We start from the raw sequence: 25,719 nt of genomic DNA, 5'->3' as shown, positions 1-25,719 counted from the left end.
TATAATATATCATCTAAATTCAAACAAATCCATAAATTTAACATAAAAGAAATAATTCTGAAGTCACAAAAAAATAACATCAAGGGCAGATCTTTTTGGGGGAAATCTTGAAAAATTTTAGAAAATGTTGATCAGATGCCCTCAGATTTTTAAAAATTTTTATTATACCTTTTTCTTTAAAAATTTTAATTAAACTCTCATAATTTTTTAAAAAATTCTCATTAATCTCACAAAAATTTCAGTTAAACTCCCATTTTTAAAAAGAAAAAGTTCCCTAAATCTTTGAAAAATTTTACTAGTCCCCTCCAAAACTTAGTCCCAATATCATTAACATTGTATTCTAGTTCTAATTTATAGTTTTTCTAAGCAAGAAATCAGAAGTTGAGCGGTGATGCGTGAGATTCATTCCTCTTGCTGGGCCGCCGCTGCCTGTGTCACTCCCCAAAGACAAGAGCAGGCCCCTAAATGAACCATGTTTCAACAAACAGTGTTCATCTGTTTTCCAATTTGTTTGCGTTCAATTCGTGACTATCAATATTGTGTCTAAATCCAATTCGTTTTTAAATTAAGCGCATTTTGATTAGAGTAAACAAAACTGTTTACAAGCACTAAAACAACAACAAAAATTTTGAATATGCTCGCTAACATATTATATTTGAGTTCAGTTGGTTTAATAAACAAACCATAAAACCTTGCTTAGAACCTAATGAATAGAAATCAACTGCATCGGACATTCTATTTCAAGTTAGCTCTAGAGAAGAGGGTGCTTTTATAAATTAAACGGCAGACGACACAACACAAAACAAATCATTAGAATTCGGATATTGTTCATTGATAAGTAAGGGATAAAAATTAGTCATTCAAACTAAGACTCAAAGTTATGCTCAACCATTAGTTTCCCTATTTTAATACACATATACATATATGTATAAATATACGTATCTGGATACATGCAAGCCCACTAACAATACTCAACCCAATAAGGCTCATAAACCACATTCTGTATTGATGAATTAAGCGTCCAGATATGACTTATATACAACAAATGCCATTAGGTGAGAAACATGTATAATTGCAGTTTCCAGTCAAAGCATTCCATGAAAGAAATATACAAGATTACAACGATCAAACCTGCCTCACCTTAAGCCCAACTTCTGAAGGTGAAAGAAGATGTTTCCTTGGGCTCAAAGGAACACTCCTAAACTTGGGGACGACAACCTTGAAAATTGGCAAAAATAGAATGTAGAGTGTGACCAAAACAAAGGGTGCCGCAACAAGCCATCCCAACAACTGCAACAGTTTCCATAAGATGATTTTCAAATGTAATTCCATATTGATAAGGCATGTTTCAACTAATGTACAATTACATAAAGTCCACAATCCCGTCTTTTGATAAAATTCCATCACCTTAAGCATAAATACTCGTATTTATAGCATACAGGGTAAAAAGGAACCCTTTCCACCTCAGACTATACTAATGTCAACAACTAGTCGAAATATATATATACTAATGTCAACTCAGTGAGCAGAGCAGCTTGTTTGAAACTACACTACAAAAAGAATGGGGAAACTGAATTACACTCTTAACTGAGTTTGTGAGGTGTTCAATCTACACAAGGGGAATAAAAGTTGAAGTACTTAGTTGCAAAGTTATTTTCTTCAGATACCAAATAGATAATTTCACTATAGTTCAAGTAGAAAATATGTAATTGACCCTTTTTATATTATGCAACATCAGCTACATATTATGAAACCTAAACAACATATACCATGCTAAGCCATTGGCCAGAATCAACAGTGAACATTGTTTGAAAAAGTATAGTCAATGAGCTGGAAGATCAAGTATGATGAAGTGGTTTACGTTCAGGACTAGCCTAGCATAAACTGAACAAGGAAACACATGTTAAGAAAATGCGTTCAGTCTTGCATAGAGTTTTACCAATGCTCTATATCTACAGGATAGCTGCAGACATGGGAGATTTAACTAGTGGTAAAATACAATTTAATCATACAAAATCATAATATCTATAATGTTACATAGGAAAATACTAGCCACATCAAAAAGTAGAAGACAATGTTTTTCGATTTTCATCTTTAAAGTTCTTACATAGAAATGAACAGTATTACAAGCTCACTCAATCTCTATTTCTAGATGATGTTATGATACATGCCCGATGGATGATGTTCAACAAGATCAAAGAATTTCACTCAGAAGAAAATCAAATAAATAAATCTTTACAAAGAAAGTTTCCATGTTTTGTATTAAACACGCGTGCTGTAAGCAAATTTTCATTCATACAAGTTGAGAAAAGAAAACCATTGCATGGAGACACACACGCCTTTTATCTGATTGTTGAGAATACAAGATATAGGTGAAGACATATTACAAGTTAAGGCAAAGTTGAGAAAAAAAACTTAACAAATTCAGATGGCTAATTGATGAAACAGTAATTCATAAGTGCTACTATTTATTACCCAGACACCATCATTCTAAGGTCAAATTGGTTCAATTAACAGTTTATTTATTCAACAATATTGAAACTGTTATCCCTATCTACCATAAAATGACAATCAAATCTAAAAGATGAAATCAAATACAGAGCAAGGAGTAACAAGTGAAATAAGGAGGGAGCAGAAAATGGGCACTAACAGCATGGGCAATACTAAAGAGGAGTTCACTCGAAGCTTGGCCAGTCAAAACTTTCTTCAAGGCATCAGAAGTTAAGGGAAAATGAGGTCCACCAGATAACGCTTCCCCAAAGCGAAGGAAGGGCACCACCAAGCTAGACGACAACATAGATACATCCATAGATAAAACAAAGTGAAATGCAAGTAAATTAGCACTCAAAAAATGGAGGGGCAAAAAAAAAAAAAGAGCTAAAAATCCAGAATGAAAAAAAGAAGAAGAAGAGTAAATCACCTCAACTCGATCGGAGTAGCCAAGAAATTAACAAGCATTACAGTTGGAGGATGGCAGTGAGATCCAAGCAACGCTATTGCCATCCCACAAAGCAACACCGTAACCCCTGCAGTGTTTTTTTTTCATTCAGATCAAATTCTCAATCAATGAAAAGAAAAGAAAAGAAGAAATAGGAAGAAAACAACATTACCGCATATAGGGAAAATTCCCAAAGTAATTCCCAAGGCTGAAGAGAAGGCCAACTGCTTGGGTTCTGCTCCCCTGGAAGTGCAAAGCAATCAGATTTATACATAAAATGTAGGAATGACATTCTAAGCTAAAGCTTACTTGCGGAGGATCTGGATAAGGGGATCCGCGATCTTTTTGTTGAACCAGAGCGTCAATGCCATAATGGTAATAATAATAATAACCTGGGATTCTTTAATTGGGTTTTTGGGGAAATTTGCTTCTCCTCTCCTAGACCTAGATTTGAGACAGATAAACTTTTGTTTTTTTTGGAAAATCTTTAAATAATATTAATTTGAGATGAGAAATAAAACTGGAAAATGTGTAGAAGAAAAGAACAAGCCAAGCCACCGTTTTCTTCTTTGCTAGGTTTTATGAGAGACTTGTGATTGTGAAAATTCCACCACGTGATCCAGTAAATAAGACGCATATTGTCTCTAACCTTCAACATCTAACAATTTATTTCACGACTGCTCCATCTCTACTGATATAAATTTTTATGTGTGAATATATACTTGGTACCCGAATTTAGTTTTAATATTTAATTTGATATTTAATTTTTTTATTTTAATTTGATACATGAGTTTATTTTCAATGTTTAATGTAGTAATTAGATTAAACAACATGACTCAACGAATGTTTGACAAATGTATTTTAATAAAAAGAACATAAGTGCTTAAGAAGAAAATTTAAGTATCAAATTGAAAAAACTCAAAAAACATGTTAATTTCTAAGTTAAACATTAAAATATTAAATAATATACTTTTTTAACTATTTAAATAAACATTGATCATTTTTAATTTCCTTTTATTTCTTTCCTTTATCATTGTTTATACAAAAATAGATTTTTAATTTAAATCCAAGAGTTATACCATTTTATTATAAATTAATAAAGAAATTAGAAAGACAATATGTTTTTGAATTTTAAAAAAGAGGAAATATTTGGTTAAAAATCCCTTCAATTCCGACTAAAATTGTGTGTTGAACTATAATTCAGATTAATTTTATTGTAAAAGAAATCACTCTGTTGTCGACTAGTAACATGGCAATGTTATTCATATGTGTAATACCCAATTTTAGCCCGGGCTCACATATGGAAACATAATTTTTGAGGGTATGTAATCTTAGATATGATATATGCAATCTTAGATATGATATATAATCTTAGATATGATATGCAATCTTAAAATATATGATTTTGTAATCTTAGAGATTTAATTTGTAGATACCATTTAATCTCAGCCGTTGATGTAATTGATCTGTACCGTTGAATTTGGGGAGGCTCAACTATAAATAGAGGCTTCTCCCTTCATTGTAAAAGAAAAAAAAGAAGAAAATGGAGGAATAAAAAAGAGAACGATTGGCAGTTTTTTAAAGGTGGCTTACTATTTTTTTCGTTCAATTATTTTTTACTTATTTAAGATTTTAAAAAAAGGTGATACCACTGCGAATTTTATTTATTTATTTTTTATTTAGTCCCTCCGCCTTTTAATGTTTTTGTAATTAAGTTTTTTATTTTTTATTTTTATTTTTTACCCTTTTATTTATTTTAAATTCCAATTTGATCCATTTGAACGGAGCCGTTTTAGAGGAGAAGGGAAAATTTCCCTTCCAGCCCCTCTATGTAATTTGCGCTTTCAAATTAATCCTTTTACTTTTATTTATTTGCGGATTTACCCCAGATTTTTTAATTGCAATTCAATTTAGTTTTTTTTATGTTCTTTTTATTTATTTTTTAATAGTGTAATTATTATTATTATTTTCATTTTTTTTAAAATCTATATATGTATATTTTTATGAACATACTTATTTTTTTAGCTAATATTTTTCTCATATATATATATATGTATATATACGTATATTTATTTTTTAAAAAATTAATTTTGATAATGTACTCATTATTTAATCTTTTTTTATCTATGTATATTCCTTTTATATGTACATGTATATTATTTTAAACGAATATTTTCCTATATTTTTTAATGAATATTTTCATATTTATATGTATATATTTACGTTTTTTCTAAATGATTAAATACTCACTTTTTCTTTTTAAAATATACCTATTTTTTATTATTTTATATATGTACGTATAATTATATTTTTTCTTTATTTGCATAAGTATATTATGTATTGTATTTATATATAAATTCTATAACCCAAAATTTTATTTGTAAATTATATGTATATTTTTAATCTTCATAATTTTCATGTGTATATTATACGTCTTTTGATCCTTATTTATTTGTTTGCTATCCCATCCATTGTATAATTGTGTTTACATTTAATATTTTGCATGTCATGGATTACCTTTTTTATTTCGTTTATTCATTTGCTTATATTATTTTTATGTCGATGATGTATTTATTATTGTTATTATTATTATAGCATTTGTATGTATAAAATCACGTTACATCATTTTTTTACTCAAATTTAAAGATAGAAATTTTTTAAAATTGAGATAATGTTCGTATTTAGGATTTTCAAGGGAATTGAGCCCTAACGTATTGGGTTCTGATTTTCTTCGTTAAATCCGACAATCAAGCATTTCTCTTAAATCAAAAAAAATAAAAACTCATTATTGGGAATTCAACACGTTGTGTCCTAACGTATTGGATGTGACGCATTGATTTCTCAAAATGAATATTTTTTTAAAAAAATAATAAAGGAAATATTCCGAGTTTGGGATTTTAAAGGAATTGTGCCCTAACGTATTGGGTGTGATTTCTTAAATCTTGGATAAGTGGATGTTCTTTTAAAGTAAAGGAAATATTCCGAGTTTGGGATTCTAGAGGAATCGTGCCCTAACGTATTGGGTGTGATTTCTTAAATCTTGGATGAGTGGATGTTCTTTTAAAGTTTTATTGTACAAGTATTTTGGCCCAATTCATTTTGGGGAAAATTAGAATGTTGTGCCCTAACGCATTGGGTGTGGTATCTTCCTTCTCTGAAATAATAAGGGTCTTAATACGTAGCCTTTTAAGTTTTGCTAAGGATTACGTTTTTTTCTAAATTCTCGACCTTAAAACACTAATTAATTAACTAGGTATCAATTTGGGCGTTACGAGGGTGTTAATCCTTCCTCGTACGTAACTGACTCCCGGATCCGTTTTTCTAAAACTCGTAGACCAAAGCCCTTTTTTTAAGTGATCCAATCACACCTCAATAAAATATTGGTGGCGACTCCCAAATTTTCTTTTTTTTTAGAGTGACAACCTAATTTTTTTTTGTTTTCAAAAAATGGTTTCGACAGCTTGGCGACTCCACTGGGGAAATTTTTTTTAAAAAAAGAAGAGAGTCGAGCCACAAAGTTGATTAATTTTTGTCTTACGGTGGAGACAAATATTTTTTTAAAAAAAAAAATCATAACATCCTTTCGCATTCATTATCTTATTCCTTAAATATTGTTTGCATTATACATTTCATGAGTTGAACATTTTTACCCTTTTAAGTGGGAGTGAGAAGCTATGCCTTCGTGAGGTTTTCACCTCCGTGTAGGGTAGTGGATTGTTTCCGGGATACATTCGTACCTATGTCTTCGTGAGATTTTCATCTCCGTGCAGCCATAGGGAAATGTATTCCCCTGAACCGAACTCGATCCATATGAGCCTATAATGGGTGAGGATGGAGGAATCTGCTGGTTCGAGTACCTTTACCCTAGAAGCCAAACTTCATATAATGAACCTTAGGAATCCACCCTAGGTAGAACTATACTGAACCCTAGTAGACATCCGATTAGGTGTTTTACTGTTTCTTGATTATATTTTATATTATTATATGACACTGACCTTTTGTGTTTTATTTGTTTGCATGACATGGCATTTCATTTCATCATAAAAGGCGTCAGTTCAGATTCAGTTGCTAGATAGAAAGCTTGACATGGAAAAAGGGTTTCTTGATAAAGTGGAGGACAATGCGGCTGTTTGAACTTGGTTTGAAACAACGCAGCAAGAAAAGGGTGATAGCCTGGCCAATGGGTATGTATCAGAATTATGGGATTTTACTCGCATCGGTGTAACTCAAAACAATTTACAGGAGTTGAAAGAAATTTGGAATCAATGGAATAATGAGGCTAGGCAGTTATTTTACGATAATTATGGGGACTTGCCTTATTTGCTTGATGTGAAGGTAGACAAACATTTGTTTCGAGCCCTCGCCCAGTTTTGGAATCCTGCTTATAGTTGCTTCACGTTTGGGAATGTTGATTTGGTACCTACGATAGAAAAATATGTGGCTTTACTCCGATGTTCAAAGTTTCAAGTGGATAGAGTTTACTTGAGAACGGTAAATGTGCCAACCTTTTCAAAGAAGCTGATAGGTATAACAGGGATGAGTGAGTAGTGGGTCGCTGCACGAGTTAAGCAAAAGAGGGACAGCAAGTGCATTCTTTAGAAGAGCTAGAAACGGTGTTGCAAAATTGTGAGATCCAGATCAAGCACTTGAACGCAAATGAAAGTAGTAATAATGAACAGCTCCACCACTTTCAGAGTCAAGTTAGGAGCAGAGATCATCTTATGAAGGAAGCTGTGGTCTAGATTCGAGAAGTAGCTGATTACGTACAGATTTTAGCAGTACAGGCTGACATGCTGAGTATGAAGTATGAATTAGAATCGGATCGGGGGCAAGAATTAGTTTTGTTACTTAGGAAGATCAGAGTTTTGGGTACTAAGGCAAAGTCTTACTTGTAATTCGCTTTATGTAAAGAAATTTGCTTTCTAGTAAGGTTTTCTTATATGGAATTGAATCAAAATTGACGTCTTTTGCATTCATGCATTGCATTACTTCATATGCATTTAAAAACATTAAAAGATTCTAATTAATTTACATCATTCCTCAGTTAATCTGGAAACCAACCAATCAACCGAACACCTTTATAGTACCCGAGAAAAGTCAGGAGGCATGGACCAAAGATTGGAGAGAATAGAGCAAATGCAAATACAGATGCAAGAGCAATTGACTGAATTTCAACAAGAAATGAGGAATCAGATGCTAGAATTCCAAATAAATATGAGCCAGCTAACCCAGTTATTGGGTAAAGGGAAAAGCCCAGAGGCTTACTTTGGGGATGATAATAAGGACCCTATATATTCTCCAGATTTTACCTTGATAAGTGTCCAGGCCCAACCAGACGCATGTCCCCAAGAGGCACTCTTTACTATCAGATCCCGACAATATCTGACTGGTACATCGACACCAGTATATCGCCTGACAAACTCAAAATCCAATCCTGTTGCTCTTGACAATTCATCAGAAATAAAACAGGTGAAGGTAGAGCACCCAGATACTATAAAAGCCTCAAGGAAGAAAGGGAATAAGGGGAAAAATGAAAGCAGATATAACAAGGGCCACTCAAGACCAATCGCTGTGGGCCAGTTAAAGACAGAAACCACCAGCCATTAGGTTCCTTTAAAGCAAGAATCATATGTGAAGCCAGGTACTGAAAAGTTCCAGTTCACGCCAATTTCAATGTCGTACAAGGAGCTGTATCAAAGCTTATTCAATACGCATGTTGTTGCTCCTTTACATGTGAAACCTCCACAGCCCCCATATCCCAAATGGTACGACACAGGTGCACAATGCGATTATCATGCGGGAATTACGGGGCACTCAATAGAGAATTGCATTGCCTTCAAAAAGCTAGTTGAAAAATTCATCAACATGGGTATTGTCAAGTTGGATGACTTATCTAATGCAGGAAATTCGCTACCCAATCATGATTGATAATGGTATGAATGCAATATATGAAGAGGTGTTGAGAAGTGTTCACATACGGAGACACAATTGAAAAGGGGACCTTGTTAGATGTCTGCCCTTATAAAATTTGGGAGTGTTCTAAGTAATTGGATTGCGGAAGAAATCTCTGTAGTCTTTAGAGCTTGTTTAGAGTAATGTTCAGAACATTCTTGTTGCTTTTAGCCTAAAAACGATAGGAATTCCCTTGTGAAATAGGCTCATGTCTGAACATCATTATTCTAATAACATACATATTTGCATTTGAGCCAATATTTTTTCATTCTTTACAAGTAATTATTCTTTCATTCTTTTGGATTTTCTTCCACATCATTCTTTCGTTCATAATTATATTGTATAAATAATCATTCGTAAATTCACACATTCTTTTGTATATTCTTTTGCAATTACTATGGGTCCTCAGATATCAATGACATGAGTGACGCTGCTACTGACTCAGAATCTCCTTCTGAGAGAGACATATGTTTAGAGGGATCTCATAACTTTGAAGATGTCATAGATCGTAGCCTATTTCTGGACCTGTTAAGGATGGTAGAACAAGTCAGAAAATGGATCTCACCCTACAAAGAATTATCAGGGTACATGACTTCTCCTTATGTGGGGCATGGAGGTCATTTGGTCGATCTCGCCAAAAGAGTCTGACGATCATCAATTCATCTTTGTGATTGTCAATTACTTTACTAAATGTGTGGAAGCTGCTTCGTATGTCAATTCTTGAAGAATCATATAGAACGCCAAAAGGATCATATCTGACAATGTACTAAATTTGAACAACAGCATAATCTCAAAAGTTTGCAGTCTGTTCACGATTAATGCTATATTGCCTAAAGAAAAGATGGCAAAAAAAAGAACTCTGCCGGGGCAATGACTTTCTCTTGGGCCTATCGTGGTTTTGCCTATTGAAGGTAAGATTCTTTCACTCTGAGTTTTAAGATCTAATTGAAGAGGAATGTTCAAAGTTATCCATCATGGTCAAATGCGCCAAAAGAAAATGATGCGAGCTCACAAAAAAGGGTCCGCACTGGAGAACTCCTTGAGAGAGACCTGGTATTGAAGAGGATCTTTCCCATACAAAAAGAATTTTATCCAAGTTGAGAAGGACCTTATATTGAGGGCCTTATCTAGAAAAGCGTCGATCAGAAGGGATAACAAGGACATGCCTAATCCTATGAGTTCAGATTCAATCAAAAAATATTTCAAAAAAAAGAGGAAAAAGAAAAGGAAAAAGGAAAAAAGAAAAAGTAAAAGGAGAGGCCAAGGTAAAAATCTGCAAAGGACGCCTTGAGACCAAATGGGATTTGAGTTGAAAACCCGAAAAGGGCGGTTCAAATATTGATCAAAATGGGGCATGAGGTGATCAGAGCAGTTTAAATTTTAATCAGATTGGGGCATATGATGATCTTGCTATACTTGAATCAACAGGAAAGGGTAGACGACATCTTGAGGCATCGACAGAATACTGTAGATCTCTCAAACACATGTCAAACTCAAGAGGGTCTTCAGAAAGTTTGTACAGAGAAGTTCAAGCTGTGATATCTGGGGCATCTAATTTTTTTTATATTGAATATGGATTCTTGGAATACTTTATTCTTTTCCAAGATATACATTCCCAATCAATTTCTTTGCTATCCTTATCTACTTTTGTTGATAATTTATTCCTTTCGAGCTATGCTCATAACCAATTGTATTATCATCCATTGTTATACCCTTTTAGCAAACATGTTGTATTGGAATAATGATTAATGGACTAATAAAACTTTCACAATGGAGGTTTTGCATATTACTTTAGAAGTTTCTAAATAATACAGGAACCTGAAACAGGACTATTGTTTAGAACGCACCAAGTTTTAAAAATGTTAGAAATCTGAGAAGGAAGAGTCTAAATGAAGACTATCTCTTTGGATTTTGTTGTAAAAAAACATTGATCGAACAAAATGAAAAGACGTCAGGTGGGTGACAAAGTAATGATCACCGGGTAATAGAAAGAGGTTACCTCAGGGAAGAGAGCCTTCATTTGTGCATGAGCCTTTGGTACGACACCCTGGGAATGGTGTAAGAGACCAGAAAGATTTAGATCCTGTATCCTTGAGTTGTGATAGGAGAGGATTGAAGAAAAGTCACATACCTTTAGGTTACAGTGGGAGAACAATGGTATGAATTTTTGCGCCCCAATGGATTAAACTTTGAGGTTTACAGTGGGGGCAACCTGACTAAATATTTCTTCAGAAAAGCCAGCCAAGCAAGAAAGCGTTGTAGCACGTCAGTGTTAAAGCCTTAATAACCTTCGAACAATGACAACCCAGATGGGATCATTCTCTTAAAAAAAACATTCATGCAAACATCATTCACACATGACTAGTTAGGAGCATTTGACGCATTTGGATCATGCCATCCTAATCTTAGGCATAATATAGGTTCATTATACAGGTCATGTTCCCTAGAGAACAGATCAATAAAAATTATAGATCTTATCTCCCTAAACAGTAGTGGAGCAGATCGAAGACGGCGAATCTTATCTTTCCAAGATAGTAGGAAGCAGATTTAAGCCACCAAGCCTCGTCTCCCTGAGCAGCAGTGGAGAAGGTTGAAGATTGTAGATCTTATCTCCCTAAGCAGTAGTGGAGCAGATCGAAGACGGCGAATCTTATCTTTCCAAGATAGTGAGAAGCAGATTTAAGCCACCAAGCCTTGTCTCCCTGAGCAGCAGCGGAGAAGGTTGAAGATTGTAGATCTTATCTCCCTAAGCAGTAGTGGAGCAGATCGAAGACAGCGAATCTTATCTTTCCAAGATAGTGGGAAGCAGATTTAAGCCGCCAAGTCTTGTCTCCCTGAACAGCAGCGGAGAAGGTTGAAAATTATAGATCTTATCTCCCTAAGCAGTAGTGGAGCAGATCGAAGACGGCGAATCTTATATTTCCAAGATAGTGGGAAGCAGATTTAAGCCACCAAGCCTTGTCTCCTTGAGCAGCAGCGGAGAATGTTGAAAATTGTAGATCTTATCTCCCTAAGCAGTAGTGGAGCAGATCGAAGACGACGAATCTTATCTTTCTAAGATAGTAGGAAGCAGATTTAAGCCACCAAGCCTTGTCTCCCTGAGCAGCAGCGGAGAAGGTTGAAAATTGTAGATCTTATCTCCCTAAGCAGTAGTGGAGCAGATCGAAGACGGTGAATCTTATATTTCCAAGATAGTGGGAAGCAGATTTAAGCCACCAAGCCTTGTCTCCCTGAGCAGCAGCGGAGAAGGTTGAAAATTGTAGATCTTATCTCCCTAAGCAGTAGTGGAGCAGATCGAAAACGACAAATCTTATCTTTCCAAGATAGTGGGAAGTAGATTTAAGCCACTAAGCCTTGTTTCCCTGAGCAGCAGTGGAGTAGGTTGAAGATTGTAGATCTTATCTCCCTAAGCAGTAGTGGAGCAGATTAAAGTCGACAATCCTATCTTCCTGAAGTTGCAGTGGAGCGGATTAAAATCACAGATCTTATCCCTCTGAAGTTGCAGAGAGCAGATCGCATCTAGTCTTATCTCCCTGAAGTTGCAGTGGAGCAGACTAAGTAAGCAAGTCTTATCCTTCTAAAGTTACAGTGAGGCAGACTGAAGATGACAAATCTTATCTTCCTGAAGTTGCAGTGGAGCAGATTAAAGCTGACAATCCTATCTCCCTGAAGTTGCAGTAGAGCGGATTTAAATTACAGATCTTATCTCTCTGAACTTACAGATAGCAGATCGCATCTAGTCTTATCTCCCTGAAGTTGCAGTGGAGCAGATTAAAGCCGATAATCCTATCTCCTTGACGTTGCAGTAGAGCGGATTAAAATCACAGATCTTATCTCTCTGAAGTTGCAGAGAGCAGATCGCATCTAGTCTTATCTCCCTGAAGTTGCAGTGAAGCAGACTAAGGAAGTAAGTCTTATCCTCCTGAAGTTGCAGTGAGGCAGACTGAAGATGGCAAGTCTTATCTCCCTAAAGTTGCAGTGGAGTAGATTGAAGCACTAATTCCTATACCTCTGAAGATGCAGTAGGAAGGAATAAGGCTACTTAAAGAAGAAGAGTACCAAGATCCAGCAGGACCGGACAAAATCGGGCATTTTTAAAGTCTTTGCTTCGTCCCTGTTACACAAGAACGAGTAAAGAGGGGCAGCTGTAATACCCAATTTTAGCCCGGGCTCACATATGGAAACATAATTTTTGAGGATATGCAATCTTCGATATGATATGAAATCTTAGATATGATATATGCAATCTTAGATATGATATGCAATCTTAAAATATATGATTTTGTAATCTTAGAGATTTAATTTGTAGATACACTTTAATCTCAGCCGTTGATGTAATTGATCTGTACCGTTGGATTTGGGGAGGCTCAACTATAAATAGAGGCCTCTCCCTTCATTGTAAAAGAAAAAAAGAAGAAAAGGGAGGAATAAAAAAGAGAACGATTGACAGTTTTTTAAAGGTGGCTTACTATTTTTTTTCGTTCAATTATTTTTTACTTATTTACGATTTTAAAAAAAGGTGATACCACAGCGAATTTTATTTATTTATTTTTTATTTAGCCCCTCCGCCTTTTAATGTTTTTGTAATTAAGTTTTTTTAATTTTTATTTTTACCCTTTTATTTATTTTAAATTCCAATTTGATCCATTTGAACGGCGCCGTTTTAGAGAAGAAGGGAAAATTTCCCTTCCAGCCCCTCTATGTAATTCGCGCGTTCAAATTAGTCCTTTTACTTTTATTTATTTGCGGATTTACCCCAATTTTTTAATTGCAATTCAATTTATTTTTTTTATGTTCTTTTTATTTATTTCTTAATAGTGTAATTATTATTATTATTTTCATTTTTTTTAAAAATCTATATATGTATATTTTTATGAACATACTTATTTTTTTTAACTAATATTTTTCTCATATATATATGTATATATACGTATATTTTTTTAAATTAATTTTGATAATGTACTCATTATTTAATCTTTTTTTATCTATGTATATTCCTTTTATATGTACATGTATATTTTTTTAAACGAATATTTTCCTATATTTTTTTAATGAATATTTTCATATTTATATGTATATATTTACATTTTTTCTAAATGATTAAATACTCACTTTTTCTTTTTTAAAATATACCTATTTTTTATTATTTTATATATGTACGTATAATTATATTTTTTTCTTTATTTGCATAAGTATATTATGTATTGTATTTATATATAAATTTTATAACCCAGAATTTTATTTGTAAATTATATGTATATTTTTAATCTTCATAATTTTCATGTGTATATTATACGTCTTTTGATCCTTATTTATTTGTTTGCTATCCCATCCATTGTATAATTGTGTTTACATTTAATATTTTGCATGTCATGGATTACCTTTTTTATTTCGTTTATTCATTTGCTTATATTATTTTTATGTCGATGATGTATTTATTATTGTTATTATTATTATAGCATTTGTATGTATAAAATCACGTTACATCATTTTTTTACTCAAATTTAAAGATAGAAAATTTTTAAAATTGAGATAATGTTCGTATTTAGGATTTTCAAGGGAATTGAGCCCTAACGTATTGGGTTCCGATTTTCTTCGTTAAATCCGACAATCGAGCATTTCTCTTAAATAAAAAAAAATAAAAACTCATTATTGGGAATTCAACACGCTGTGTCCTAACGTATTGGATGTGACGCATTGATTTCTCGAAATGAAGATTTTTTTTAAAAATAATAAAGGAAATATTCCGAGTTTGGGATTTTAAAGGAATTATGCCCTAACGTATTGGGTGTGATTTCTTAAATCTTGGATAAGTGGATGTTCTTTTAAAGTAAAGGAAATATTCCGAGTTTGGGATTTTAGAGGAATCGTGCCCTAACGTATTGGGTGTGATTTCTTAAATCTTGGATGAGTGGATGTTCTTTTAAAGTTTTATTGTACAAGTATTTTGGCCCAATTCATTTTGGAGAAAATTAGAATGCTGTGCCCTAACGCATTGGGTGTGGTATCTTCCTTCTCTGAAATAATAAGGGTCTTAATACGTAGCCTTTTAAGTTTTGCTAAGGATTATGTTTTTTTCCAAATTCTCGACCTTAAGACACTAATTAATTAACTAGGTACCAATTTTGGGAGTTACGAGGGTGCTAATCCTTCCTCGTACGTAACTGACTCCCGGATCCGTTTTTCTAAAACTCGTAGACCAAAGCCCTTTTTTTAGGTGATCCAATCACACCTCAATAAAAGATTGGTGGCGACTCTCAAATTTTCATTTTTTTTAGAGTCGACAACCTTAATTTTTTTTTGTTTTCAAAAAATGGTTTCGACAATCTGTTAACCTTCCAACAACACCCTACGCTTGTCTCTTCCATTGTCTTATTGTTATTACTTGAACGCAATTCATTATGGTAAAAACAAAAATGAAGCCAATGTCTTTGAAACCTCACTTTTCTTAACTTCGAACTTGCTTATTTGTTTCGACTATCAATTTAAAATTCAAATAAATTTAATATTCAATTTGATTAAAAAAATAAATCTTAAAATTATACATTAATTTTAATTTAATGTGTTATTTTATATATAAATTTTGATTTTGTACAATTTTATATATTAAATTTTAATTTGATCTAATTCCTATAAATTATTAGCACAATTATAGATGTAGCATCATTTAATGTTTATATATTATGTACACAAACAATTATATTTATTCACATATAAAAATAATTTATATATTTAGTTCTTTAAATGTGTATACCTAAATTAAAGTTAAAGTTTCATGCGTATAATTACACCAAATCAAAATTTATATATTAAATTACACATTAAATCAAAATTAATATAGAATTTTAAGATTTGTCCTTTAAAAGAATTATAAAATACTCTAGTGTTGTTTTCAATTAAAAATAAGTTTATTTTAAACAGTATAGAATTGTTTTTAGCCACCAACTTTTAATGTCTAATTTTGATTTTAGTCCCTCATGTTGAAATTTAAAACTTAATCTTCTATAATGTTATTTATGGGTTCAAGATGTTAGCATTATTTATTATTATTGTTAAAGTGATGATGCCTAATCTTTTGATGGAATTAACAGTTGAAGAACAGTTATGGATCTTAACTCAATTAACATCAGTATGGTTGTTAATACAAGGAATTGTAGATTCAAGCGTGTTGATCTTGCTATTTAAGGGTTCAATAAAAATTATGAATAGTTTTAGACTTTGTATAAAAAGTAAGTAATGAAGTGTAGCCTTTTGGTGGAATTAAATACACATCACCACATGCTACAATCTAAATTTAAGTTTTCGAAAATTACTAAACAACAAATAATATATGATACTTTAAAAGAGGATACTTGGAGTTACCAATACAAGAGAATGGGTTTGATTATACTTACACGTGCTTATCCTCCTGTTTAAAAATTGAAAAAAAAAATTACACCTAGACCGTTTAGAAAAGTATCATTTATATTATTTAATAGAGTTAATATTTGAATTTTTTTATAATTTTACAAATAAAATCTTTTACTTAGAGTTGAACTTTAAATGAAAAAAAATCATATATTTTTTTAAAATAGTAAGTATTAATTTTATTACAATTTAGCTTTATTTAATTTTTTTAATAATACAAAAATTAAATTGATCCACTTCATAACAAAGAGACTGATTTAATGCTTATAAGTAGGGTTGAAAAAAAAAACCCTGACCAAATAAAAAATCGATCTGAATTAATGTATTTGAACAATTTATTAAATGCAAGTTAAAAAATTACAATTATCCCAAATGTAACCAAAATTTTTTATTTAATATATAATTAATTTTAATATTTTATATCCAAAATGGGGACTGGATACACAGCATACAAATTTAGAGATGATGATAGGACATATGCATACATGCGCGCCCTTTCACACACACACACAACAAAAATTATACGTTCCAATCAACTGAACCAAGAGAATTTGACATTATCACTAATATTCTAAGTAATCTAAATGGAGGTAATCCTCCCAACTACATGCTCCCTATTTCTTTCGAGGGTAAGTATCTTCTTGAATAGATAAATTATAAGATCGAAATTTCAAAAGATAAAAAACGCAAATCAACAAACAAATACAGGTGCACTGAAAACATGCAACTGTTCAACAATATCATATCACTAATAATGTCGTGAAATCGATAAAAATCAAGCATGGTCATCGTGTTAAAGAAAAACCTTCTTCAAGGCATTGTGTTCTTTTGTCTTGCATAGTGCGTTGGAGTAAAGTGGGGTTGCTAGTAACAATGGCATCTGCACGCATATGCAGCATCCTCATCATGGAATCGACATCATCGACTGTCCAGGCATATACCTTCTTCTCTCTCCTGTTGAGACCAACAGATCATTTAATGGATCACAATTGCATACTGCATTCACATCAATTACACCAATAATCAGGCTCAAAATTGAGTTTCATACCCATGCAGAATCTTAACCATTCTTTCATCAATCAATTGATGATATACGCCAGCCACCTTGGACCCTTTCATTCTCAACAAGTTAGTTCGAGCACCAGTATGGGGATCCACCATAACAACATAGCCTACCTGTGAGTTCATCCACAAACCAATCAAATGCATTACAAAGTGGTTAGAAGAAAAACCTCAACAACTCCCACATTATAGCCTTGGTTGAAATCGAACACTATTAGAGCAAAAGCACCCCTAGTCAGTATCCATATTAAGTTCAAGAATAATAATTCAAAATAAATATTTTTCTGAAGCCAAAAATAGGATCCTACAAGGATGGAGAAAGACGCAACACGAAACACGACTTGCCAACATGAATTACCAGGTGGTCCAAGTCTATTCCTAGCCGTATTTTTTTCAGAATTTGAAGCATGGATCAGTAAGAAAAGAAGGGAAAGGGAAGGGAAGGAAAAGGAAAGCAGAAGAGAGGGGAAAAAGTTCCAAGGCCACATATGTGAAAGGACATATTGCAGAAGGTAAACAGTTCTTTGTGTTTCGTTATGGCAACTTGGGAATCCTGGGTTTGAAACAACTGGTCTAACTTCTTGGTAAGTCAGATTTTGATTGTTCAAATCATATCAGCTATTGCCACCTCTATAGCACAAATATTACTATCAGGTAGCATGTGACAATTTGCAATTCATCCAGACATAAAATTTTCATTCCCCTTAAAAAGAATGCAGACTACACAATCTAACTGATATTGTATAAGATAGTCATTCAGACAGACATCACAATTACCCTTTCAACACTAGTTTATTTTTATAGAGAAAATCCAAAGGAGCTCAGGACAGTTATCTTCTCACCGCAACATCTGATGAGAGCTTGATTATGTCCCTTACTAAACTATCACTTTTAGCCCAAATGAGGCAATTCTTACATTGCATCTTCTCAACCTGAAATTTTAGAAGAAAGATAAGTGTATTGCCTAATGCCTCATTAGCACATTTCTAAATCAAAATTTAAAAGAAATCAAAACAAGGGAAGAGAGGCAAAATAACTCACAGTGGAAAGAATATCATTTGCAAGCCCCTTTTCATATGATGGGGCCCCACCTTGGCATCTAGAATCACCTGCCGAACTGATGCTGATATCAACTGAATATTCAGATGAAGCAGAATCAGATATTGACCATTTACCTTTTGATAGAAGAAACTACCAATAATAGAATATAGTATTTAGATGAAACACCATCCTGAACATACCTTCAAAGCATCTTCAATTGTAGGAATCTTTGAATTACCCGACTGATGATAGACATCTAGTTCTTTGAGCTACAACAAATAACATACAGTCTCAATCAACATTATTAGCAAATAGCTTTCCTTAAATGAGATGGATAAAAGATGTTTGTGATAAAACCAGAAAATAGTTCACATGATCAAATTCAGAATGGTACTATGCAATTTCCTTTCAATTGGAGATTAACTCTTTATAGTTCCGAAAATAGATCACACATAACCTACATTAGAGAAAATAAACATCACTGAAAACAATACATTCAGTCCCCAAAAGTTAACTTTTTGAGCTCGAATAGACCATGACTCTTAACTCCACCGCATCACAGAAAATTAAAGTTGGAAAAGAATTTAACCAACAAATAAGAGAACCCTTCCCCTTTATTGTAGGTTTTGCTTTTCTCTATAAAAATTAACAAGGGTCAGTGAACAATCCAAATTGGTGCAAAGGTTAGATGACATTAACTGTTAGTGCTAAAATACCATACAACACTATTTAATTTGTTGCATTTTAAAGCAAAGACAAAATGGTCCAGGACATTTGGATTGGTACATCGTCAATATAAAGAAACCCAACCAAGGTCCAGCTCCCCTGCAATGAAATATTTGCATAGTAATTTTCAATACAAATTCAGATGAAAGACATATCCACTTCATAATAAATGGTTCAGATTGAATTAAATATTGAGAAATAATTTGCCGTGACTTCTTCATTAACTAAGATCAATTTTTTAAGTTCTATTTCAATATCTTAACAGGAGGAAATAGGGTCCCAATTCAAGGACTCCCCTGAAAAATACAATAAATTTTTTTTATCGTATTTAAAATATGAAATTTACACACACCAATATACTTTCAAGTTCTCAAAATCATTGGGCAAGGTCTGGAAGTCACCCAGATTGCATGCATGTTGATGCATCAACTCATGGTGAGATTCACCCTTACAAATAGTGCCCACAAAAGAGCAAAAGCTTTTAGCAACAGCCAAGATCTTTATGGCTCCAAGTCCTATAAACAGCAGAAACTCAATCCAATTAGGAGATCCACATTTCTAAATATCTTGCTTGGTATTTTATGTAAAACTGTAGGATTTCGAGTGAAAAAAGGGGCTGAAGAAAAAGAAAGAAATGGATCATTGTTTTCAGGGATTTCCAAAATATTAAAACAATGAAAGCTGAAGACCAAATAAGTGGTAAAGTTTATTTTAAATAGAACAACTATTATAATCCACCAAGAAATTGTGACGGTTTAAAATAAAGTTAGACATCTGTCTTTTATCTGAATAGGTATTGAAAACTACTGAACAAATATTCTGATGGAGAGACACTGGATCCACCAAACAGCTTGTTAACCTAAATCAAGTCTTTTGTTTCCGGCACCATTTCCTCTTGGTAAATTGTCTGAATTGATCATTTTTTGGCAGATGGAGACCTACCTTACAAGGACTTACAACCCATAGATGACATAAACTTTAGACAATTATTACAATAAGAAAACTAAGAAAAAGGGACCAATCGTCTATGGGATGCTCACAAAGGTTATCTCTAGCATTCTTAGACAACCATCTCTTAAGACACTTTCGCAGTTTAAGCTACAACATGTCAGTTTATAGAGCAAGTTCAAGAAACACTCAATAAAGTGAGCCCAATTCAGAGGGTAACCCTCAGGCAAGTTAGAATTACAGACCATTTAATCATTTTGCACATGATATATTAAGAGTGCAAAGAAGGGAAACAAAACCTTGATATACAAAAAGAAGTGTGTACTGTTAAATCTTAAAAAGCATAGTATCTTGTTTCCTACACCATTAACAACTATACAATAACTGGGGCTACTGTGTTGGAGCAGGTATGCCAAGGAGTACGCAGACAAGTAGGTACTTAGCTTATTTCCAACTCAAAGGGCATGTAAGTCCGCAAAATAAATTGAGGAAATAAAATAAATAAAGCCAATTTGCTCAAAAGAAGAAAGCAAGTAATTGAAAAAGGGTGTGTGGGCGGGGGGTGTATTTCAAGTTCATTTTAAAGGCTATTTTACCTTTTTGCTTTCATAACTTGATAATCTATTTGACTATACGTACATATGTATGGCCACACAAACATGTGAACAAACATAGGTATAAAGGTAAAACGTCACCTATGGTTGTCAAGATAAATTTTCAAATGTTTAACCATTCCTCCTTTTTTTTTCCCCAAAATGAATGAAAATCAAACATTGTAATAAAATATATCATTTATTGCTGACACCCACCCCCCCTCCGAAAAAAGAGTATAACAATTCCTGAAATTAAAAGGAACTCCAATGAGAGGCTAAAATAAAAACTAGAAATTTCAAGCAATGGAGAAGAGCCATATTATGGTTCACAATCTTACCATTATTCTAACATAAACAACATGCTATAATTTCTATCAATAGGATTATTCATGCTTTAGGACAAATAATGCTGTCAAAGTAAAGAAAGCAACCATCAAAAACACCTTTAACTTCCAATGATATTCCAAAGAAATTCACCATTCACATTTTCTTTTCTGAGTAGGAAGAAAAAGATACCAAGCCTGTAAATTTGAAGTTCTGAACTGAACTATCACTTACCATCACTAACCAATAAATTATACCTTCACTTACGCAACATAGCTAAATAGAATGAAACTACAAAAAGAGAGACTATATTCTGCCTATTCCTGCTGCTGTAATGATAACAATGCGAGCATCCATTGCTTGTCGCCACTGATGCAAACACAAACTAACAAAGTTCCACCAGTAAATTTATGTTTCCAGAAAAGGAAAATGTTATAGAATAAACCATGTTAAATCCTCCTCCTACACTCATATCATCAAAAATATCAAAATTTTGATACTATTTACTACCATAAAAAGCACATACTTGAGACACACTAATGCCCAAAAAAAATCAACTGATCAATTAGGATCTCATATACGGATAGAGTTTTCCACAAGTTATATCGATTCTTCTTGCTCAGAATCGAATGTTAAGTGATCATGCAATTCATCAAGAAATTCATATTTCCTAGCTTAAGCTTAAGGCAAGCACATTTTCTTCAATCCAATCTTTTTACAAGGAAAAATCATAGAAAATTTAATATCATAATTAGTGATGGGAAGACTGCATGCCAGAAAATAAACATATTAACAAGATCAAGCTGAATTGTCAAATTGGATAGAAAGAAATGAAAATATCTTAATTAAACAGATAACATCTTTTCTTTCTGGTTTGGCTCTGTGTCTCTCCCCATATGCATGGCATACACAAAGAACAATAATTATGTTCCATAAGTCATGCATCTAAAATATAGATTCCTTAGAACTCAACAGAGAAAGAGAAGATCCAGTCAGAAATATTTTCACCTCGTTTGATCTAAAGTGCCCAACTTTAGAAGTGCTGTTACCAGATATCCGCTGCAAATCCCTGCCTGTGTAATGTAAAAATCAAGTCTCCAAACAGCTGCAACATAAGTTTGCAATAAAGATGCAGGACAAAAGACCAGATTTGTACTCTAACACAACCAAGGAGTTATTGTATCAAGTATTACACATGATTTATTTAGTTATTTTGTTAAGCCTCCTTGTACTACCCACACATAAAATGCATTATCAGCTCACTTAAAAACTCACTTACCTTTCTAGTAATGTTTTCCTTACACCTCAATCTAGAAAGCCATTGAAGATGACCATTTTTTGAGTTGGCAAAAGATCAAAGAGTGATAATGTTACAAATATAGGAACAAATCAAGTAACATCAGTATAACTACCCACCAATATCATGCAGGAATCTAATAAAACAGAATCAGTGCAACTCTAATGAACAATCCAAAACCATGTCCTGAATGTACATAGCATTAAATTAACTATCAGTACAACAATTTATCTATATGTCAAATTATCAACAATAAGACTAAATGCAGAGATGATGGGCTATCTTTAATTTTATTTAAGAAAAAAAAAAGAAAGAAAGATAATGAGTGAAGCTTGAATAGCCTGAAGTTTTGGAATCAACATTCCAAAAAGTTTGACTAATATATAATTGCCATAGAACTTGAATTAGGACATCTTTACGTTTTTCTTGGGCATTTAGCTAAGTTATAAGTATCTTAACATCAAATGATGAGAGGACCTGGATTGAGAGGAATATTGAGAATAAATGAAATGGTGTTGCTTACAACTTAAACGTCAAAATTCAATGCATGCATTGGATATCTGAATATTTCTATATAATTCTGATTCATCAAAAAATTTTGAAATCAGTATAACATTACACACAAGAGAATAAAGCCAATAACTCAACAAACTGATAAAGCATTTAAAAAACAAAACATAGATTACCACTCAAACCATTCAAGGAAGTAAAGTACACATGAATTAGAAAACCACATCCTTTATGGGAGTTCTTATATGATTACGAGATGAAAATACCTGTCATGAAGTGCAAACAAAACTCCATCTGATGAGCGAGAGACATCAATCTCAATGCAGTCTACTTGAGAATGAAGAGCAATACTATATGCAGACATCTGGTCAAAAAAAGAAAAAAGAAAAAGAGCAAATGGTAAACAGATCAACCAACAAAAATAATAAGGGCCCAAAAGTAAAGAAAAAGCTAGCTCAATTACAGGTCATTGTAATCTACATAACCAGTTCCTCATGAGTTATAAGGATTTAACTTCTGCTAATTTAGCCTTGGCCAAAGTTTAGCATAGGTTCAAGTTCTAAGGCACAAAAACAGAAGTTGGACAGAAGAAACCGAAGGAAACCTAGAACCAGGTGCAGGACAGAACAAGGCCATTACATCCCTATAAGATATATCAAATTTTATAGCTGGTGTTTGTTTCTTTGGAAAGTCACGCATAATAGCCAGGCAAAGCAATTACAGAAAGTAAGAGATGCCTACAGTGTTTGGGAAAGCATTGGTTGAGTCACCACCATGAGCACACACAAGGGGAGGATTGTTCAGCCAACCACACTTCCTTAATTTCGTCTGCAAAATGGAAAATAAAACCATACTAGTAACTGAGAACCTATTTATGTGACTATTATCCCATTTAACTGAGGAATAAAATAAATTGGCATGATTAGAATTTAAAAGGAAAAAAATTTCTTCACATAGAAGCCACATATGCTTCACCATTTAGAAGAAAAAAATGTATTTAAATCATTTAGGAGCCTATTCAATATTATCATAGGGTGAATATCAACTTAAGTAGAATAACCTTGAAAATGCTTGAAAACTGCCTTGTTATCGTCTTTTAAGAAAATATAGAAAAAGAAACAAGTGCATAGAATTACATATATATATATTTATAATATATATAAAGAGAGAGAGAGAACAAGGCAAGTTTAAACTAAAAGGGAAAGCAGCAACAATACCTCAAATTTCACTAAATGAAATCCAAAGAGGAAAAATAAAAGAATTCAGTAAAATTAGGAAAGTGCAAATAAAAAACCAGAAAAAATTTCCTTAAACCTCGGCCTTTGAGTTAAGAACATAGTACTCCACTCGATCAAATGCTATAATATATCTCTCACCCCACAAACAACAAAGTAAATAAAGTGGCACCATTGTCCAAACTAAGTTTTTCCTGTGTTTCCTAGACACTCCTTTCCAACTAGCCAGAATACCTACCTCCATCTTCTCCATGACCATGACTAAATGAAAGGAAGACAAAACTTAGACCCAAGTTCTAAAGCAATTAAACATTTATATGTTCATACGTTTCATTTATAGCACATAGTGGATTAACAAATATCAAATCAAAGATAAACAGCATGGGAAACATTTCAGATGGTTCAGTCACAAGCAATAACTCAAATCATTAATAAGCCAAAGTCATAAAAGCACGAAAAAGAATAAATAAATTAACTACATGTCAAGGGAACATAATGAAAGATATCACAAAAGCTCTGATTTTTACAAGCAAATATGATCACATATAAATTATTAAGAGAAACATCCTGGACTTACTAATTTTTTTTTTTTAACTTTTACTAGTAAATAACACCCGTCTGTATATATATTTCTTTATTTAAAAGACAGATCTTTAGGTTGAAATTATAGTGTAAGTTTCTCAACATTCACTACAATGTTTTAGCACGTAAAAAAAAATCAACTAATGCAATTAATTCAGAAAGCCTTTACGTTTCCAACGTCAACGTCATCTAGGGAGGAATTTCAAATTTGTTCAAAAAAATCAAATCAAATAATAATTGCTCGTAAATAATCACATCTTTAGCTTATAGGTGCATAAAAAAAATCAATTGATAAACCTCCTATTCTGATCACAAGTAGAAATCAAGGAATTCAGGAAAATATAAGATTGGGATCGGAACCTGATGCAAACGGCGGAGCTTGAAGTGGAAAAAAACGGGAGGCAAAAGAGCGACGAAAGCAAGAAGAATAAGGATGAAACGAAGTCTTGTATAGAAGGAAGAAAATCTAAAGAGAGGGGTTCCATGGCTGCGCCTTCTTCCTACTGGTTGTTTCATTTCAATTATTAGCGCTTACAATTCCCACCAACTTATTTTATGCTTATATATATGCTCTGGGCTATGTGGCTGCCGGCCCAATCCAATTACATAATAGAATGGTCTAATATTGAATTTCATCCCTCTATTTTAAGAAAATTAAAATAGTCTCAGTGAATTTAGTTTTGGCAAATACTTGAACTATTGATTTCTTGTTAATTTGTTACCTATAAATTACCAAAATGTTGATTTTTTCTAATTCTAAATTATTAAACTACTGATTTTTCAAATTATTGATTTAAGGGCAATATTTAACCATATTATCCAATTAGATTAACTACTCAGTAAATTATAATTTGAAAATTAAAATAAGGGGATAACTTTTTCAGTTTGAACAAAATAGAAGGATGAAATTCATAATTAGACAAATGAAAACAAAGTTAGTTTAACTAGGGTGACGTGGCACCTACTCAAAACCCAAATCACGAGGAAGCTTTGGTCACAAATAATGACCAGTCCTTTCTACCTTTAGAACAATGAATCCGTTACCACTAAGCCCTCTCTTTGAAGAAGGAAACAAAGTATGGTAGAATTCAGCTAGTAGTTCAA

General features: G+C 32.9%; 2 protein-coding genes across 2 annotated transcripts; both read right to left on the bottom strand.

Moving 5' to 3' along the window:
• Window positions 1-980: 980 nt before the first annotated feature.
• LOC107914057 (uncharacterized) lies at window positions 981-3,620 on the bottom strand. The gene is made up of 5 exons (XM_016842780.2): window positions 3,248-3,620; window positions 3,111-3,181; window positions 2,921-3,026; window positions 2,651-2,783; window positions 981-1,290 (listed from the first exon to the last, which is right to left on the bottom strand). The coding sequence occupies exons 1-5, from the start codon at window positions 3,307-3,309 to the stop codon at window positions 1,126-1,128; spliced, it is 537 nt and encodes a 178-aa protein (XP_016698269.2). The 5' UTR covers window positions 3,310-3,620; the 3' UTR covers window positions 981-1,125.
• A 13,214-nt stretch (window positions 3,621-16,834) lies between these two features.
• Window positions 16,835-25,163, bottom strand: LOC107914059 (glycerophosphodiester phosphodiesterase GDPD4). The gene is given in 10 exon segments (XM_016842784.2): window positions 16,835-17,251; window positions 17,346-17,473; window positions 18,202-18,291; window positions 18,401-18,444; window positions 18,447-18,492; window positions 18,601-18,669; window positions 22,000-22,060; window positions 23,065-23,162; window positions 23,540-23,626; window positions 24,976-25,163. Coding segments are annotated over 10 exon segments (948 nt in total). The 5' UTR covers window positions 25,132-25,163; the 3' UTR covers window positions 16,835-17,082.
• Between the last annotated feature and the right edge of the window lie 556 nt (window positions 25,164-25,719).

Source organism: Gossypium hirsutum, chromosome D05 (genome assembly GCF_007990345.1).
Source record: "Gossypium hirsutum isolate 1008001.06 chromosome D05, Gossypium_hirsutum_v2.1, whole genome shotgun sequence".
Lineage (NCBI taxonomy): Eukaryota > Viridiplantae > Streptophyta > Magnoliopsida > Malvales > Malvaceae > Gossypium > Gossypium hirsutum.
The sequence above is the reverse complement of the archived record's forward strand: the minus strand, read 5'-3'. Positions and strand labels throughout refer to the sequence as shown.